The sequence below is a fragment of the Hemicordylus capensis genome, chromosome 7 (genome assembly GCF_027244095.1).
Source record: "Hemicordylus capensis ecotype Gifberg chromosome 7, rHemCap1.1.pri, whole genome shotgun sequence".
In the NCBI taxonomy this organism is placed as follows: Eukaryota; Metazoa; Chordata; class Lepidosauria; order Squamata; family Cordylidae; genus Hemicordylus; species Hemicordylus capensis.
The window spans coordinates 38,598,149-38,615,530 of NC_069663.1; the positions used below are offsets into that span (position 1 = coordinate 38,598,149).

The 17,382-nt window shown below is 51.0% G+C and overlaps 1 protein-coding gene across 1 annotated transcript; it reads right to left on the bottom strand.

Annotated features, from left to right (window-relative positions):
- Window positions 1-11: 11 nt before the first annotated feature.
- On the bottom strand, window positions 12-10,452 carry LOC128333250 (uncharacterized). Its single transcript, XM_053268520.1, has 10 exons — window positions 10,428-10,452; window positions 8,976-9,049; window positions 7,576-7,639; window positions 6,526-6,614; window positions 6,139-6,202; window positions 5,011-5,096; window positions 4,612-4,684; window positions 3,578-3,663; window positions 3,201-3,255; window positions 12-26 (listed from the first exon to the last, which is right to left on the bottom strand). Exons 1-10 carry the CDS (start codon window positions 10,449-10,451, stop codon window positions 12-14), a joined length of 630 nt encoding a protein of 209 aa, XP_053124495.1. The 5' UTR covers window position 10,452.
- Window positions 10,453-17,382: the final 6,930 nt, after the last annotated feature.

A 17,382-nucleotide genomic window follows, 5' to 3' on the forward strand; every position in this document is an offset into this window, starting at 1 on the left:
GAAAACACATGCTAGTCCACCCGCTGCTAAACGGACCACAGAGCTGTCCGTGTTTGATGCTGCTTGGCCACCATCCACTGCCTTGGGGAGGAGATGGCTCAAGCCATCCCAGAGGCACAAAGAGCAGGGAGAATGTGGCATTGGAGCACGTGGGGAATCAGGCTCCTACTGAGAGATGCATTCCTTTGCCTTCCCTTAAGGATTTCTCCTTCGTCCTGTGGCAAGGGTTCCACAGACTGAATCCACCCAACTGGAGAAATCTCCCCATCACACCTGGGGATGCCTAGGAGCACCAGCCTCAGGAAGGGCTCCCCAAAGAGAGGAGTCTCCATGCCTAGGGATGCTTCATGCCCAGGGATGTCACTCACCGCCTTCAGGGTGCCATAAATTTGGAGAAGTCCCCTTTCGTGAGCGATGTTCTGGCTGGGGTGGACTAGCCACGCTACCAGGAGCGTCCAGGTCTTCTCTAAGGCAGCAAAGTCTTGGTCTTTCAGGAGCAGCTAAAAGAGGGAAAGGAGGAAAACATCCATCAGCCTCTGGGACCAGACCCTCCTCTCAGGGAAGCCCACCCTGAGGAACACGCTGCTCACCTCCACAAAGAAGGCCACCTCTGTGAGGGAATGCTCTTCTGGATCTTTGTCCAGGCTGAAGAGGGAAGCAAGGTATGCCTTCAGCCTGGCCACTGTGGAGGACCGTGTCTGGAGGAGAGCCCTGCAAAACACCAAAAGACCCTGCTGAGTCCTGGACGGAAGGTCCAGAAAGAGCAGACCTGACCCAAACCACACCAGCCCCCAGGCCTCCTGAGAGATCTCCTATTCACTCCTACTTACCTCACCAAGAGGGCCACACCCTGGAGGCAGCTCTGCGGAGAGCACAGGGATTCCCAGCAGGTCTTCTCCGGGGTCACCTGTGCCACCCTCTCCAGCAGGGTCCGGACAATCTGCGCGGTCTCCCTGCAGAGAAGAGAAGGTTGCTGTCACCAAAGTGTGTGTCTCCTTGTGGGGTGGTGTAGTGTCAAGGGTGGATGGACTGTGTTGGACCATGGGAGGGAGACCACAGGGGTGAAGTGACTTTCCCCACAGCTGGTTTTTTAACACTGCAGACGCATTTTAAGGCTCTCTGCAGAGCCAAGAGGGCTGCAAATTCTGGGGTCTCCCCTGTGTAGCTGAGGGAAGGGACCACCGTGCCAGAGTCACCCCAACAGGCCAGAAATGCTCCTCACCCATCAGAGTGGGACATGGGAGAAATGACCCTAGCCTGTCCTCCCAGAAAGCTGGAAGGAGGACTTGCTGGCCCCACTTTCCCCACCGCCATGACTTACTCAGGAGGCAGGTCTTGGCTGTCTCGGTTCCCGACTCCCTCGGTGGTGTTCTGCAGGCCGGTGAGGATCTTGTTGACCAGGCCCACCAGGAGTTCGGGGAACCTCTCCTCCACCTCACTGGCATACTCCACACACCGGACGATGTCCCCGATCTTCTTTGTTGCTCTCCCCTGAGGAGAAGAGGAGGGTCAGGCCTCAGCACACAGTCCGAGGGACGGTTATGGGTCAGGAGAATCCCCAGGGCCAGGCCAGTGCCATGGGTGTCTGCACCCACATCTGGGCCTGGAGGGTGCTGCCTCTGGCTCAGGGTGCATGAGGTCAACTGCAAGGGAAAGACATCCACGAGGGGAAAGGGCAAGTCCCCACCTCCCGTGTGAACAGTGACTGCCATCCAAGCCGCCATCCTGTGTAGTGCAGGAAAGGAGGGGCAGAGGGGTGGAGGGAAGTCACCCTTGGTTTGCGCCCCTTACCTCTCCCAGATGGACCGAGGAGAACCAATCTGGGGCCAGCTGTCCTCTTCTTTCCTCTTCGTCGATGTTCCTGAGAGAGGAGAGGAGAGAGAAAAGCTTCTCAAAGAACTGTCCTGTTGGAGATGGCAGCCAGCTGAAGAAGAACACGGGCACCCAAAGAGATGCTAAGCAAGGATCTATCCTCCCTTGGGAGGTGGCTGGCAGGGGAACTTCATCAGGCCAGAGATCTCCCAAGTCCAGCCTTTCGTTCCTCACTGAGAAGCCCTGGGAAGTGTTCAAAGGGGGCTTCGAGACAGGAGCCCTCCCCTGCTCCTTCTCCCCAACACCCACTCATGCCAACAGCATGAGGGTCTCAGAGCTCCCTCTGCTAATAGCCAGCAATAGACTTGCTGGTGTCTGTCTTGCACCTGCTGTCAATCGGCTTCCTTGGGTGAACTCCCCCTCCAGAGTCCTCAGGAAGCAAGTTTGAAGAAACATCCCTCTGTGGGGCTCAGACATGGGGGAGCTGCCCCTGTCCCCTGCAGCCTTCTGCTTACTGTGCTAAAAGCCCCCCATAGGAACATAGGGAACATAGGGAACTGCCATCTACTGAGTCAGACCATTGGTCTATCTAGCTCAGTATTGTCTTCACAGACTGGCAGCGGCTTCTCCAAGGTTGCAGGCAGTAATCTCTCTCATCCCTATCTTGGAGATGCTGCCAGGGAGGGAACTTGAAACCTTCTGCTCTTCCCAGAGCGGCTTCATCCCCTAAGGCGAATCTCTTCCAATGCTCACACATCAAGTCTCCCATTCATATGTAACCAAGGCAGACCCTGCTTAGCTATGGGGACAAGCCATGCTTGCTACCACAAGACCAGCTCTCCTCCCCCAGCTCCCTACTGGCTCCTAAGGCCCTTCAGCTGAGAGGAGGGTACCTACCTGGCCGAACTGGGGGTCGGTGGAGAGTCCCACACCTCGTCCTCGATGCTGCTGATCTCATGCATCGTGTCGTCCTCGTCCGTAGAGGAGCACTGGGGAGGAGAGAGAAGAGAAACGGGAGCGTTCCAGGGCTTGCGTTGACCTTGCGAGGCTTCTGAGAGGAACCAAGCCCAAGGGACAGTTGGGAAGACATCCGGCTCTAAAATAAGACGTGCCTCTTGGTAGAAAAGGCATTTGGCATCTCTGCCCAGAAGAAAAGCCTTTCACCACATTTTTGCCCCCTTTCCAATGCCTCAGCTGCATTTCCTCCCATCCCACCAATCACAATCCCTCCCATCCTGCAGCATCTAGAACTAGAACCATTCCATGTTCTGTCTCCTGCTGGGGAACAGGGCACGCACACACACACACACAACCTAGAGCCCGTTCACATGAAAAAATGGATGATGAAATGGGTCATTTCTGACCTCTGCGGAGGACGAGTCTTCCACTGTGTAGGTGTTCATCATCATCTTCTTGATGAGCCACTTCTTTGGCTTCTGGACTCTGAGAGGAGAAAGGAGAGACATGGCATAAGAACATCAATGCATGCCAAGAGCCCTTGTGGATCAACCTATTTAGTTGGTTGTGAACCACTTGAGACCTGGTTACATGTGGCATCAAAGTGTGTTTATTCAGAGAGAGAGAGAGAGAGAGAGAGAGAGAGAGAGAGAGAGAGAAATCTGGAGATTCAGAGGTTCCTTGGCTGTCATGGGTAATAGTCTTCAACTGGCTTCTCCTCCATGAACATGTCTAATCAACCAAGGCTCCCGGGGAAGGTGATCCGCCTCTATGATCCCTGGAGCGGCCCTTCAGCTGAGAAAGGTACCTGGGGGAACTGGTGGCACAGTCCCCTTCCGACCCCTCGTCCTCCACGCTGGCGGGTGGAGTCTTGGCCCCCAGGAAGGAAGAACTCTATGAAGGAGAGAAGAGGGAGAAATGGCTGCTCTGGCCCTCGCATTGGCTTCCTAGGCTTCAGCAGGGAAAAGGCCAGCCTGGCACCTTCCAGCGGTCATCACCGGGTGAGCTGAACGCAGGAAGTGGGCCGGAAGGGGATCGTCCCGTTCTGGACACAATTCCTCCCGCTTTCCTGATTTTCAATTTTCTTAAAAACCACTTTGGAGCCCAGGCGTGCTGGCTGGAGGCGGGCGGGAGAGATGGCGAAAGAGCTCCTCTCTCGTGCCCGCCTTCCTCGCAGTGAGGTCGGTCGGGCTGATTTCAGGCCTTCACGCACTCATGCAAATGGCAGAGGGGAAAGGCATCAACTCCCCCCACCCCAAGACATGCTGCGCTCCCTCACTCAGCTGGGGCCCCGATGGCTCTGGTGACTGGAAAAGACCACTTCCAGTCCACTTCATGCTTTCAGTCGGCTCCTTAGTGAGGACACTAAAGGCACGTGCAAAAGCATGCCAAAATGGGGTCTCCTTTCCTCTTTCTTTCCCAGTTCTTTCCCCTTTCCATTTAGTTCATTTCTCATTGGTTTGGTTGAGTTTGCTTATTGTTTTGTATTTTTATTCATTCTTCATTTATTTGTCACTGTTTTTCAATGGTTGCCATTAAAGCAACAGGATGCTCCACCTTTAACTGTGAGATCTGGACCGGACGTCAAGGCCATGGCCGCCATCTCCTTGCGGCCATCTTCTTTAATCCTATCACCCCCACTGTGTAACCATTGGGATGCAGTGTTGTTAAGGGCATGGCTGTCCCTTTACCATAGCTTTAAGCAAATGACTGTCAGAAGATGGCCGCCCACCCGGCAGCATCAAAAACTGGGGCCATTCCACATGCTCTCTACTCCTGGCCAACACGGGGGACCCACACGCCCAACCCACAGTCCTTCCAAGGATGTTGAGGCTTCCTGACCTCTCCAAGGGATGGCTCTTGGTCAGCGGCGGTGTTTTGCAGCCTCCTCAACACGGTGCTTGGCCTCTGGACACTAAGAAAAGAAAGAAAGAAGACACATGAGATCAGAACACGAGTGCTTAGAAAGAGCTCTGCTTGATGAGATGAATGAGGCATACAGCCCAACACCCTGTTTCCAGGAGTGGACAGCCAGATGCCTGCAGGAAGCCCACGGGCTGGGCATGGAGACACCTGTCTCCATGGAATCAACCCTCCATGCTGCTCGGAGCTTCTCTCCACCCTTGGCTTCTTGCTAAACTAACCACCTCCACCACCACCCCCAAAATTGCATGGGCTCCTAAGGAAGGTCCTCTACTTCCATGAGCGATGGAGCTGCCCCTCCAGGTGAGAAAAGAGTACCTCGGGGAACTGACAAAGCTCTCCACGTCCAGCTCCTGATCCCTAGTGTTGTCTTCTGGGATCTTGGCCTCTTGGATGTCAGGACTCTGCAAATGAGACAAAGGTTTCCAATGTGTGTACTCACTCTGATCTTCCTAGGGCCTAGGATTCGTTGGGAGTTTTCCCCCTGACATTTTCTTTGAGTTCATTTTTATTTCTTTAAATTATTTTGATTTTTTTAAAGACAAAAAAACCTTATTAAAAAGCAACCATGTGTTCTAATTCTAACTGGTTGGGAGTGCCAGGGCACAGCCACCACATGCTTGTGGCCATTTGGTTTCATCCTATGTCCAACAATGAACCTCCATTGTGATATGATCTACTGTGGTCAGCAAAATGGCCACCATCCTTCAAAAGGGCCATCAGAATCAGCTGGCCGCACTCTGGAGCTCTAGTCCAAAGACAGCATGACAGGTAGGTCTGTGAAATCTCTTTCTTTCCCTCCCCAAAACCAGCCATTAATAGAAACATCACTGCATGGGAGCTCCAGAATGGAATGCTAACTGCTTGTTGTCATTTCTTGTCATTTCTTCTGCATTCCTTTCAGGGGGAATGGAAACAAAGAGGAACGGGACCCACTGGCATCAATAGTTTGGCCCAGAGAGTCTTCTTGATCCCACCCCTTCATGTCCTCTTCTCTTCTCTCCTCTCCCCAGGAAACAGGGTTAGCACAGCCTTTCCAAGGAGAGAGACAAGATGGGCCCCTGAGTCCGGAGTGAGGGCCATCCGTCCTGCTGTGGGCTCTTTTTACCTGAGGGGACCATGATTGTCTCTACAGAAATGCCTCTTCAGTCAAGAGACCTGGAGGATCTCTGCCAGGAAGACCCTCTCCTCTCCTGACCCGTCTCAGGGTCTTGGGAGCCATTTGATGCCTCAAATCCAAAGCACACAAACCCAGAAAGGTGGCCATTGGAAGGAGAGGCAGAGGGTTGCAGAATCCTTCCCTAGCCACGACGTTCCCACTGTAATCCTCTGGCCAACATGCAGCAGCTGGATTTCCTCCCCTCTCTGGATCTGACGGTGGAGATGCAATCTCCCCTCACTCCTCAACCAGCCCATCCACAAAAGCGACTGGAATCGTTTCCTTACCTCGCAAGACCATTCGGTGTCCACGGTCTGCAGAAACCATCCATCCTCCTCAACCGTGAAGACACTGCAGGAAGAAATACAATGGCATGAGTACCTCGGAAGAGCCTTGCTGGATCAGACCGAAGATGCATCTAGCCCAGCACTCTGCTTCCAATAGGGGACAGCCATCCGGCAGGCCTCCAGGAAGCTATCCTCTGTGCCCTTAAAGCTAATGGACATCACCACCACCATTCTTGGAAGAGTGAATGCTTCTACACAATGTATGAAGACGTCGTTTTTGTCTGCCCTGCACCTCTTGCCAGTCAGCGGCACTGGATCCATCCCAGATCCAGGCTGGCAGGGGGACAGAAAACCTTCCCTACACAAAAGTTCAAGAAGAAACTCTACCTCCTCGGGGAACTGATGGCATGTGCTTCTTCCAGGATCTCGTTCCCAGTGTTGACCGTCTGAATCCTGGAGCCGTCCGAGAATGACTTCTGTGGATGAAAATGGAGAGAGGAATGGGTGCTCTGGTGCCCACTTGACCTTTCCAGGGCATCTGGGGTCCAAACGTCAACCCTCCTTCAAGAGGTCCTTCTTAACAGAGGAGCTTAAAGCAGGAGGTGGCTCCTTAGCACCTCAAAACCGTGTCTACCAACGTGTAACTGGGCTCAGAGAGGAACCAAACCCAAGAATCTACTGAACCTCAGAAACCAGCTTTCCACCCATTCCTGGGCAGTCGGGTGAGATCATGGCTATTACACAACATTTGGAGTGGCAGGATCCCGAAGAAGAGTCAGGCCTCCTGCTACATGGGACACTGTGGTTTTTTTAATTGTGCCTTTAATTAAGGAAAGCCTAGCTAAGTTCTTCTCTTTGCTGGGCAGAGCTATTGGCCACTTGATGCTGCAGACCCAATGACACCAGAAAGGGGGCCATGTGGAGCCAAGAAGTGGCAGGGGGGAAAGAGTGCACCATCTACCCCAAAGAAGACTTTCCCACTCTAGTTCCCCTCCAGACTGCTCCCTTCCTGGATGTGTTTTCTGCTTGGTAGTCCGGAACAAAATCAAAGTCTAGAACCCTGGGGGAGGGCGAGATTTGGGGCAGGAGAGCAGAATGAAGAAGCGAGGTTGGAAGATAGGTAGACACACCCCTCTTCCCTCTCAGCACTTCCCATCCCAAAAGTTCCCATGATACTTCCTCCATAGCGAGGGTCTCCCACCTTTGCCTGAGTTACTTGTAGTTGAGCCCGGATTGTCACTCATCCCACCCACCCAAGTCACTGCTACTACCACTGCAAAGATCGATGCATATGGCTTTTCCAGACAAGTTCTCAAAGCATCCCTTCAACCTGCAAAGACTGGATCTCTACCACACGCCCTCTATTCTAGCTCGAAATGGGGTCTCTCCCACCCCCTCCCAGCCCTGCCATGTACAGACTGGGTTTTCATCCCTTACCAGTGACCATTTGCTTGTTTTGGCCACGGAGCACTCTTCATATATCTCCTGTGGCTGGAAGTCACTGAGAGGGGAAAAGGACAAAAGACACAAGTGAGTGAGAGAGTGTGTCAAAGGAACCCGGAGTAGCCAGTTTCCAGCAGTGGGCAGGGGTGAAGGCAAGAACCCTCCAAGCTCCCTGCAACATAAGGGTTACTTACTTACTTACTTACTTTTCTTTTCTTTTCTTTTCTTTTATTTTATTTTATTTTATTTTATTTATATACCATCCCAGCTCTCCAAAACATAAAGGGCTTTCTTTCTTTCTTTCTTTCTTTCTTTCTTTCTTTCTTTCTTTCTTTCTTTCCTGATTCATTCATTCATTCATTCATTGGATTTATATATATGTATATACTGCCTACTTTTAAAAGCTCTAAAACAGCTCAGCTCCCTTGGTTGGGGTTTGGAGAGCGGCTACTGGTCAGAGTAGAGCAATGGTCTGACTCAGCATCACCTGTTCCGAGGGGCTGCCACAACCCACTCCTCTGGCCCCCAGAGGGGCTTCCATCACTCCCCATCTCAACTGCTCCCTTTGCCCTGCAACCACTCAAGGAGGCACCAGCGGATCCAGCCCTGAAGGAGCAGCCAGCCACACCCTGGCTCCAGCCTCACGCTCTGGGTGGCTGCAGAGCTCACCTGGAATCCAGGCATTGAGAAATGGTGGGCCAGGCCCACCAGCCCATGGAGCCCCACAGCCCCTCAGTCAGAGAGCAGACTAGGGGACCGATCCCCCCACCCCACCCATCCTCCTTTGAAACCCTAGAGAGCAAATTGTGCACGAGAACCCTCCCCTGCCTCCTGTGCCTGAATCCCTGGATCCTCCCCCAAAACCCAGGTAGCTCAGACTGATCGGCTCTTCTCCTTTGGAACTCCCTTTGCCTGCCCTTGCTGTCATTCTCTGATGTCTTTCCCACATTCCAATAGTCAGAACATAGACTGGGTGCCCCTTGCAAACAGGGACCCCTTGGGGGTTGGGCTTATGAATGTTGGGGGTCATGACTTCTATGGCAGAGTATTCAGCAGCTATTTCACTCCCATTACAGCAGAAGTCAAGAGGGTCTCAGGGGAAACAGCTTGTCCATGATAAGCAGGGAGATTCACACAAGGTTAAACTAATCTGCTTTATTCAGAAGTAGATGCTGAGAGGAAAAGACCTCTATCTGACTTCTGGCTACATGTTGGTCAGAGAGAGACCTGTCGTGGTCATCAGGGTTACTGGTGCCAAAGGCCGATGGCATCTGGAGCTGGATCTCCAACAATGAAACCCTGGCAGGGGCCATGTTTCTTGAGAGGGTCCCAAATCCAAGGTGCCATTAATCAAGAATGGGCCCAGATAACCCAGGAGGAACAGGAGGACGTACCTGAGAGGAGCCACAGGAGTAGCCCCATCAAGGCTGCCCACGCCGCGGAGTAAGGGGCATCCTTCTCCCATGTCCTGCCAAGGAGAGAGGAGAGCTGGAGTGAGGATGGGCTGGGCCACTTCACACCCACCGGGGTCATTCCTAAGCAGCCAGTGGGGACTCCCATCCTAGATGTCTCATCAAACCGCTTTGAGAACTTTGGTGGTCTCTCCCCCCACCCCCACATTGGACCTCTTTGGGGCAGGGTGGTGAACCCTCCCTCTAAACCCCTTGCCGGAGGCCATGTTCAGCGCTCCCACATGGCCCCAAATGGACCAGATTTGGCGTGAGCAGCAGGGGAGACCGCAATGCCCTCCTGCCACCAGTCGAGTCCAGGGGCTCCCAGGGCAGCAGCAGAACCTCCAGCCCCATCAGGATCCGTCTGAACCCCAGCGCCATGGCGACCAGGTCAACATACCCAGCCCTGGGATGCAGCTCAGCAACGGCCACTTTTTGAATCTAAACAAGTCCTTCGGCTACTACAGAGATGTATATTCCACTCTCCAACCAAAGTACTCAAAGCGGTTTACACAGAGAAATAAATCAAGAAGACCTGAATAAGATGGTCCCCTGTCTCCAAAGGGCTCTCAGTCCAAAAAGAAACATCAAGCAGATGCCAGCAACACCACCGGAGAGATGCTGTGCTGGGGATGGAGAGGACAAGTTGCTCTTCCCCTGCTAAATATGAGAGTACCAACACTTTGAAAGGTGTATCTTTGCTCAGTTAGCTGAATTCCTAGGGCCCAGTGGTGGGCATGGGGCACCAGGAGACAGGGTTGCCAACTCTCTCACTAATCCTGCTCCTGTGACTTCAGCAGAAGGCTGGCATGCAGATATCAAGCTGGTGATGCATTTCCCATCTCTTTGGGCTAAGCTGGTCAAGCTTTTGCTCAGAGCAGAGGAGCCAGGCCACATCAAGAGGGGGCAGTTCCCATCCTCCACAGAACCTGCGACTCCCCCTGGGCAGAAATGGCCCTTTCAGTCCTCCCTCCATCCCCCTCCTAAACATTTCATTTCTTTTACCCAAGAAGGACCAATGTTGTTTTCTTCAAGTCCCTCATATGGCCATCCTGCCCCTCGGAAGGGGGAAGCTGCAGGGAGCTCAGAGAGGCCAGGACCCCCTTCCCTTCCTCTGTGCAGGTGGCTCCACTCTGCACTTCCTTGCTGGATGAGGCACTAGAGGAGGGAGGGGGCTGATGGGGCTCTGACCCATCGATGGGGGGCTGCTGCTCCATGAAGACGCCGTGAAGATGGGCTGGGCCAGTCCCTTCCTGCCCTACAAGGTCAGCTCAAAGGGGCCAGGACAGTCTCACTTCCTAAATGTCTCCACCTGGACCCAAATCCAACCCCTGGGGGTCTCACCCGCTCCCACCAAACATTGAACCTATTTGGGGCTGGGTGCTGGACACTCACTCTGGACTCCTTGCCTGAGGCCATGTTCTGCGCTCCCTCACAACGAAAAGTGGACGGAAATTTGCCGTGAGCAGCAGGAGAGGAGAGAAAGTCTTCCTGCCAACGGTCGAGTCCAGAGAGACTGAAGGCAGCAGCGGAACCTCCAGCCCCATCAGGATCCGTTGCAACCGGTAAACACTCCCGGCTGGGGAACACACACCCCCCCAGCAACCGCCATGTTTGAATGTACACAAGGATGGCGGAACTCCCAGGCCCAGTGGTGGGCACGAGGCACCAGCAGGCAGGGTTGCCAACTCTCTACCTGCTACTGCTCTTATGCTTTTAGAGGAAACCTGGCATATAGAAATTAAACTGGTGAAGATTTCCCCATCTCTTCATTTCCATTGCAGCAAAAGCTTCATCTGCTTAATCTTGGACTGTCAAGCTCTTTTTCAAGGCACAGGAGCCAGGCTAGCAAAAAGGTTGGCAACCCTGCAGGATCCAGACTGAAGTCCATCCCTGAGCACGCATGGAAGGGGACAACAGGACCGTGCCTTTCCTCCAAGGGGCAGGAGGAATATTCTGAACATTTGGCCCCTCAGGTCTTCAAAGGGAGACTTCTCCACACCGGTGTTACAGGGCAATGAGAGGGGCCAGGACAGTGTTGCTTCCTAAATGTCTCCACCTTGACCCAAATCCAACCCCTGGGGGTCTCCCCCCCACCCCCTTCATCAAGAGGGGGCAATTCCCATCCTCCGCAGAACCTGCAACTCCCACTTGGCAGAACATATAATCTCATGCAAAGCTACAGGCAAGAAACCTTCCAAAACAAGGAGGGCATCATCACGATCTGACCAGAGAGAGAGAGAGAGAGAGAGAGAGAGAGACCCTGCAGGGGTGTTGCTGGATGCTTAAATGCACCTGAACCTGGGCCCTTTTGACCATCCAATCAAGTCATGCTCAGTTCCCAAAAATGACCGGTGTTGTTTTCTTCCAGTCCCTCATATTGCCATCCTGCCCCTTTGAAGGGGGAACTGCAGGGAGTTCGGAGAGGCCAGGAGCCCCTTCCCTTCCTCTGTGCAGGTGGCTCCACTTTGCATTTCCTTTCTTGATGAGGTCCTGGAGGAGGGAGGGGGCTAATTTAAGCTCTGTCGATAAGTGCGTTCGTGGTGGCACCTTTAGTACTCACAAATTCATAGGAAGGTTTGGGGAGAAGCCTTTGCTCAAACAGCATGGAGGGGATTATTCAACAAGCCGATAGGCGTGAGTAGCGGACAGGGTGTCTACTCACGAGTAAGCTGAGCGGGGTCTACTCAAGAGTAAGCCAACGGGGGTCTACTCACAAGTAAGCTGAGCGGGCTCTACTCGTCAGTAAGGCTACCAGGGTCTACTCACGAGTAAACCAATTCGCATGTGTGGCAGCTGGGGTCTACTCGTGAGTCGCTGAGGGGGTTGGTCTACCCGTCTACTCTCACCTTTTAAAGGTATTTCTTACATCCATGTTTTTTGCATCTGCGTAAACACAATTCTGCGTAAACACAAAACAAAAAGGCCAAAATGATCGGGGGTGCTTTTTAACCTGTTCCTGCAACCACTGAGCATTTTTACTGGTAACTAAAAGCTGAGGGGGCCTAAGACTGAAGAGGTGTGTAGCATTTGAATGAAGTTCCCCCCATCTTCTTCTTTACATTTTACAAGCTTATCCAAGCCGATTTTTAAGTGCAGCAAAGGGGGCTTTTCTCTCTGGTGCAACATGCCTCATCTGTTCAGAAACTTCTCGTTTTATCACCACGTGTAAGCTTGCACATGGCAGTTTTTCCTACTCTTTTTCACTTGCAAAAGCAGGAGAATTTCCCTGGGATTTCCACGTAAGGGGTTGATTTAAGCTCTGTCGATAAGTGCGTTCGTGGTGGCACCTTTAGTACTAACAATATCATAGGAAGGTTTTGGGAGAAGCCTTTGCTCAAACAGCATGGAGGGGATTATTCAACAAGCCGACAGGCGTGAATAGCGGACAGGGTGTCTACTCACGAGTAAGCCAATGGGGGTCTACTCACGAGTAAGCTGAGCGGGGTCTACTCAAGAGTAAGCCACCCGTGCTCTACTCAGGAATAAGCTGAGCGGGCTCTACTCGTCAGTAAGGCTACCAGGGTCTACTCACGAGTAAACCAATTCGCATGTGTGGCAGCTGGGGTCTACTCGTGTGTCGCTGAGGGGGTTGGTCTACCCGTCTACTCTCACCTTTTAAAGGTATTTCTTACATCCATGTTTTTTGCATCTGCGTAAACACAATTCTGCGTAAACACAAAACAAAAAGCCCAAAATGATCTGGGGTGCTTTTTAACCTGTTCCTGCAACCACTGAGCATTTTTACTGGTAACTAAAAGCTGAGGGGGCCTAAGACTGAAGAGGTTTGTAGCATTTTAATGAAGTTCCCCCCATCTTCTTCTTTACATTTTACAAGCTTATCCAAGCCGATTTTTAAGTGCAGCAAAGGGGGCTTTTCCCTCTGCTGCAACATGCCTCATCTGTTCAGAAACTTCTCGTTTTATCACCACGTGTAAGCTTGCACATGGCAGTTTTTCCTACTCTTTTTCAGTTGCAAAAGCAGGAGAATTTCCCTGGGATTTCCACGTGAGGGGTTGATTTAAGCTCTGTCGATAAGTGCGTTCGTGGTGGCACCTTTAGTACTTAAAATATCATAGGAAGGTTTTGGGAGAAGCCGTTGCTCAAACAACATGGAGGGGATTATTCAACAAGCCGACAGGCGTGAGTAGCAGACAGGGTGTCTACTCACGAGTAAGCTGAGCGGGGTCTACTCAAGAGTAAGCCACCCGTGGGCTACTCAAGAATAAGCTGAGCGGGGTCTACTCGTGAGTAAGGCTACCAGGGTCTACTCACGAGTAAACCGATTGGCATGTATGGCAGCTGGGGTCTACTCGTGAGTCGCTGAGGGGGTTGGTCTACCCGTCTACTCTCACCTTTTAAAGGTATTTCTTACATCCATGTTTTTTTCATCTGCGTAAACACAATTCTGCGTAAACACAAAACACAAAGCCCAAAATGATCTGGGGTGCTTTTTAACCTGTTCCTGCAACCACTGAGCATTTTTACTGGTAACTAAGAGCTGAGGGGGCCTAAGACTGAAGAGGTGTCTAGCTTTCGAATGAAGTTCCCCCCATCTTCTTCTTTACATTTTACAAGCTTATCCAAGCTGATTTTTAAGTGCAGCAAAGGGGGCTTTTCTCTCTGGTGCAACATGCCTCATCTGTTCAGAAACTTCTCGTTTTATCACCACGTGTAAGCTTGCACATGGCAGTTTTTCCTACTCTTTTTCAGTTGCAAAAGCAGGAGAATTTCCCTGGGATTTCCACGTGAGGGGTTGATTTAAGCTCTGTCGATAAGTGCGTTTGTGGTTGGCACCTTTAGTACTAACGATATCATAGGAAGGTTTTGGGAGACACCTTTGCTCAAAGAGCATGGAGGGGATTATGCAACAAGCCGACAGGCGTGAGTAGCGGACAGGGTGTCTACTCACGAGTAAGCCAACTGGGATCTACTCACAAGTAAGCTGAGCGGGGTTTACTCAAGAGTAAGCCACCCGTGGGCTACTCAGGAATAAGCTGAGCGGGGTCTTCTCGTGAATAAGGCTACCAGGGTCTACTCACGAGTAAAGCAATTCGCATGTGTGGCAGCTGGGGTCTACTCGTGTGTCGCTGAGGGGGTTGGTCTACCCGTCTACTCTCACCTTTTAAAGGTATTTCTTACATCCATGTTTTTTGCATCTGTGTAAACACAATTCTGCGTAAACACAAAACACAAAGCCCAAAATGCTCTGGGGTGCTTTTTAACCTGTTCCTGCAACCACTGAGCAGTTTTACTGGTAACTAAAAGCTGAGGGGGCCTAAGACTGAAGAGGTGTGTAGCTTTCGAATGAAGTTCCCCCCATCTTTTTTTTTACATTTTACAAGCTTATCCAAGCCGATTTTTAAGTGCAGCAAAGGGGGCTTTTCTCTCTGGTGCAACATGCCTCATCTGTTCAGAAACTTCTCGTTTTATCACCACGTGTAAGCTTGCACATGGCAGTTTTTCCTGCTCTTTTTCAATTGCAAAAGCAGGAGAATTTCCCTGGGATTTCCACGTAAGGGGTTGATTTAAGCTCTGTCGATAAGTGCGTTCGTGGTGGCACCTTTAGTACTAACAATATCATAGGAAGGTTTTGGAAGAAGCCTTTGCTCAAACAGCATGGAGGGGATTATTCAACAAGCCGATAGGCGTGAGTAGCGGACAGGGTGTCTACTCACGAGTAAGCTGAGCGGGGTCTACTCAAGAGTAAGCCAACGGGGGTCTACTCACAAGTAAGCTGAGCGGGCTCTACTCGTCAGTAAGGCTACCAGGGTCTACTCACGAGTAAACCAATTCGCATGTGTGGCAGCTGGGGTCTACTCGTGTGTCGCTGAGGGGGTTGGTCTACCCGTCTACTCTCACCTTTTAAAGGTATTTCTTACATCCATGTTTTTTGCATCTGCGTAAACACAATTCTGCGTAAACACAAAACAAAAAGGCCAAAATGATCGGGGGTGCTTTTTAACCTGTTCCTGCAACCACTGAGCATTTTTACTGGTAACTAAAAGCTGAGGGGGCCTAAGACTGAAGAGGTGTGTAGCATTTGAATGAAGTTCCCCCCATCTTCTTCTTTACATTTTACAAGCTTATCCAAGCCGATTTTTAAGTGCAGCAAAGGGGGCTTTTCTCTCTGGTGCAACATGCCTCATCTGTTCAGAAACTTCTCGTTTTATCACCACGTGTAAGTTTGCACATGGCAGTTTTTCCTACTCTTTTTCAATTGCAAAAGCAGGAGAATTTCCCTGGGATTTCCACGTAAGGGGTTGATTTAAGCTCTGTCGATAAGTGCGTTCGTGGTGGCACCTTTAGTACTAACAATATCATAGAAAGGTTTTGGGAGAAGCCTTTGCTCAAACAGCATGGAGGGGATTATTCAACAAGCCGACAGGCGTGAGTAGCGGACAGGGTCTCTACTCACGAGTAAGCCAACTGGGGTCTACTCACGAGTAAGCTGAGCGGGGTCTACTCAAGAGTAAGCCACCCGTGGTCTACTCAGGAATAAGCTGAGCGGGGTCTTCTCGTGAGTAAGGCTACCAGGGTCTACTCACGAGTAAACCAATTGGCATGTGTGGCAGCTGGGGTCTACTCGTGAGTCGCTGAGGGGGTTGGTCTACCCGTCTACTCTCACCTTTTAAAGGTATTTCTTACATCCATGTTTTTTGCATCTGCGTAAACACAATTCTGCATAAACACAAAACACAAAGCCCAAAATGATCTGGGGTGCTTTTTAACCTGTTCCTGCAACCACTGAGCATTTTTACTGGTAACTAAAAGCTGAGGGGGCCTAAGACTGAAGAGGTTTGTAGCATTTGAATGAAGTTCCCCCCATCTTCTTCTTTACATTTTACAAGCTTATCCAAGCCGATTTTTAAGTGCAGCAAAGGGGGCTTTTCCCTCTGCTGCAACATGCCTCATCTGTTCAGAAACTTCTCGTTTTATCACCACGTGTAAGCTTGCACATGGCAGTTTTTCCTACTCTTTTTCAGTTGCAAAAGCAGGAGAATTTCCCTGGGATTTCCACGTGAGGGGTTGATTTAAGCTCTGTCGATAAGTGCGTTTGTGGTGGCACCTTTAGTACTAACAATATCATAGGAAGGTTTTGGGAGAAGCCGTTGCTCAAACAACATGGAGGGGATTATTCAACAAGCCGACAGGCGTGAGTAGCGGACAGGGTGTCTACTCACGAGTAAGCTGAGCGGGGTCTACTCAAGAGTAAGCCACCCGTGGGCTACTCAAGAATAAGCTGAGCGGGGTCTACTCGTGAGTAAGGCTACCAGGGTCTACTCACGAGTAAACCGATTGGCATGTATGGCAGCTGGGGTCTACTCGTGAGTCGCTGAGGGGGTTGGTCTAAACTCTCACCTTTTAAAGGTATTTCTTACATCCATGTTTTTTTCATCTGCGTAAACACAATTCTGCGTAAACACAAAACACAAAGCCCAAAATGATCTGGGGTGCTTTTTAACCTGTTCCTGCAACCACTGAGCATTTTTACTGGTAACTAAGAGCTGAGGGGGCCTAAGACTGAAGAGGTGTCTAGCTTTCGAATGAAGTTCCCCCCATCTTCTTCTTGACATTTTACAAGCTTATCCAAGCTGATTTTTAAGTGCAGCAAAGGGGGCTTTTCTCTCTGGTGCAACATGCCTCATCTGTTCAGAAACTTCTCGTTTTATCACCACGTGTAAGCTTGCACATGGCAGTTTTTCCTGCTCTTTTTCAATAGCAAAAGCAGGAGAATTTCCCTGGGATTTCCACGTGAGGGGTTGATTTAAGCTCTGTCGATAAGTGCGTTCGTGGTGGCACCTTTAGTACTAACAATATCATAGGAAGGTTTTGGAAGAAGCCTTTGCTCAAACAGCATGGAGGGGATTATTCAACAAGCCGACAGGCGTGAGTAGCGGACAGGGTCTCTACTCACGAGTAAGCTGAGCGGGGTCTACTCAAGAGTAAGCCACCCGTGGGCTACTCAAGAATAAGCTGAGCGGGGGTCTACTCGTGAGTAAGGCTACCAGGGTCTACTCACGAGTAAACCGATTGGCATGTATGGCAGCTGGGGTCTACTCGTGAGTCGCTGAGGGGGTTGGTCTACCCGTCTACTCTCACCTTTTAAAGGTATTTCTTACATCCATGTTTTTTTCATCTGCGTAAACACAATTCTGCGTAAACACAAAACACAAAGCCCAAAATGATCTGGGGTGCTTTTTAACCTGTTCCTGCAACCACTGAGCATTTTTACTGGTAACTAAGAGCTGAGGGGGCCTAAGACTGAAGAGGTGTCTAGCTTTCGAATGAAGTTCCCCCCATCTTCTTCTTTACATTTTACAAGCTTATCCAAGCTGATTTTTAAGTG

What these genes read in the sequence shown, in the direction of transcription:
- LOC128333250 (XM_053268520.1), bottom strand. Translation starts at nt 10,451, where the DNA reads ATGGCCTCAGGCAAGGAGTCCAGA. An exon ending in ACTCCTGTGGCTCCTCTCAG is followed by an intron (nt 7,640 to 8,975) that starts GTACGTCCTCCT and finishes TTCCCCTCTCAG; the next exon opens with TGACTTCCAGCCACAGGAGA. An exon ending in ACACCGAATGGTCTTGCGAG is followed by an intron (nt 5,097 to 6,138) that starts GTAAGGAAACGA and finishes TCTCATTTGCAG; the next exon opens with AGTCCTGACATCCAAGAGGC.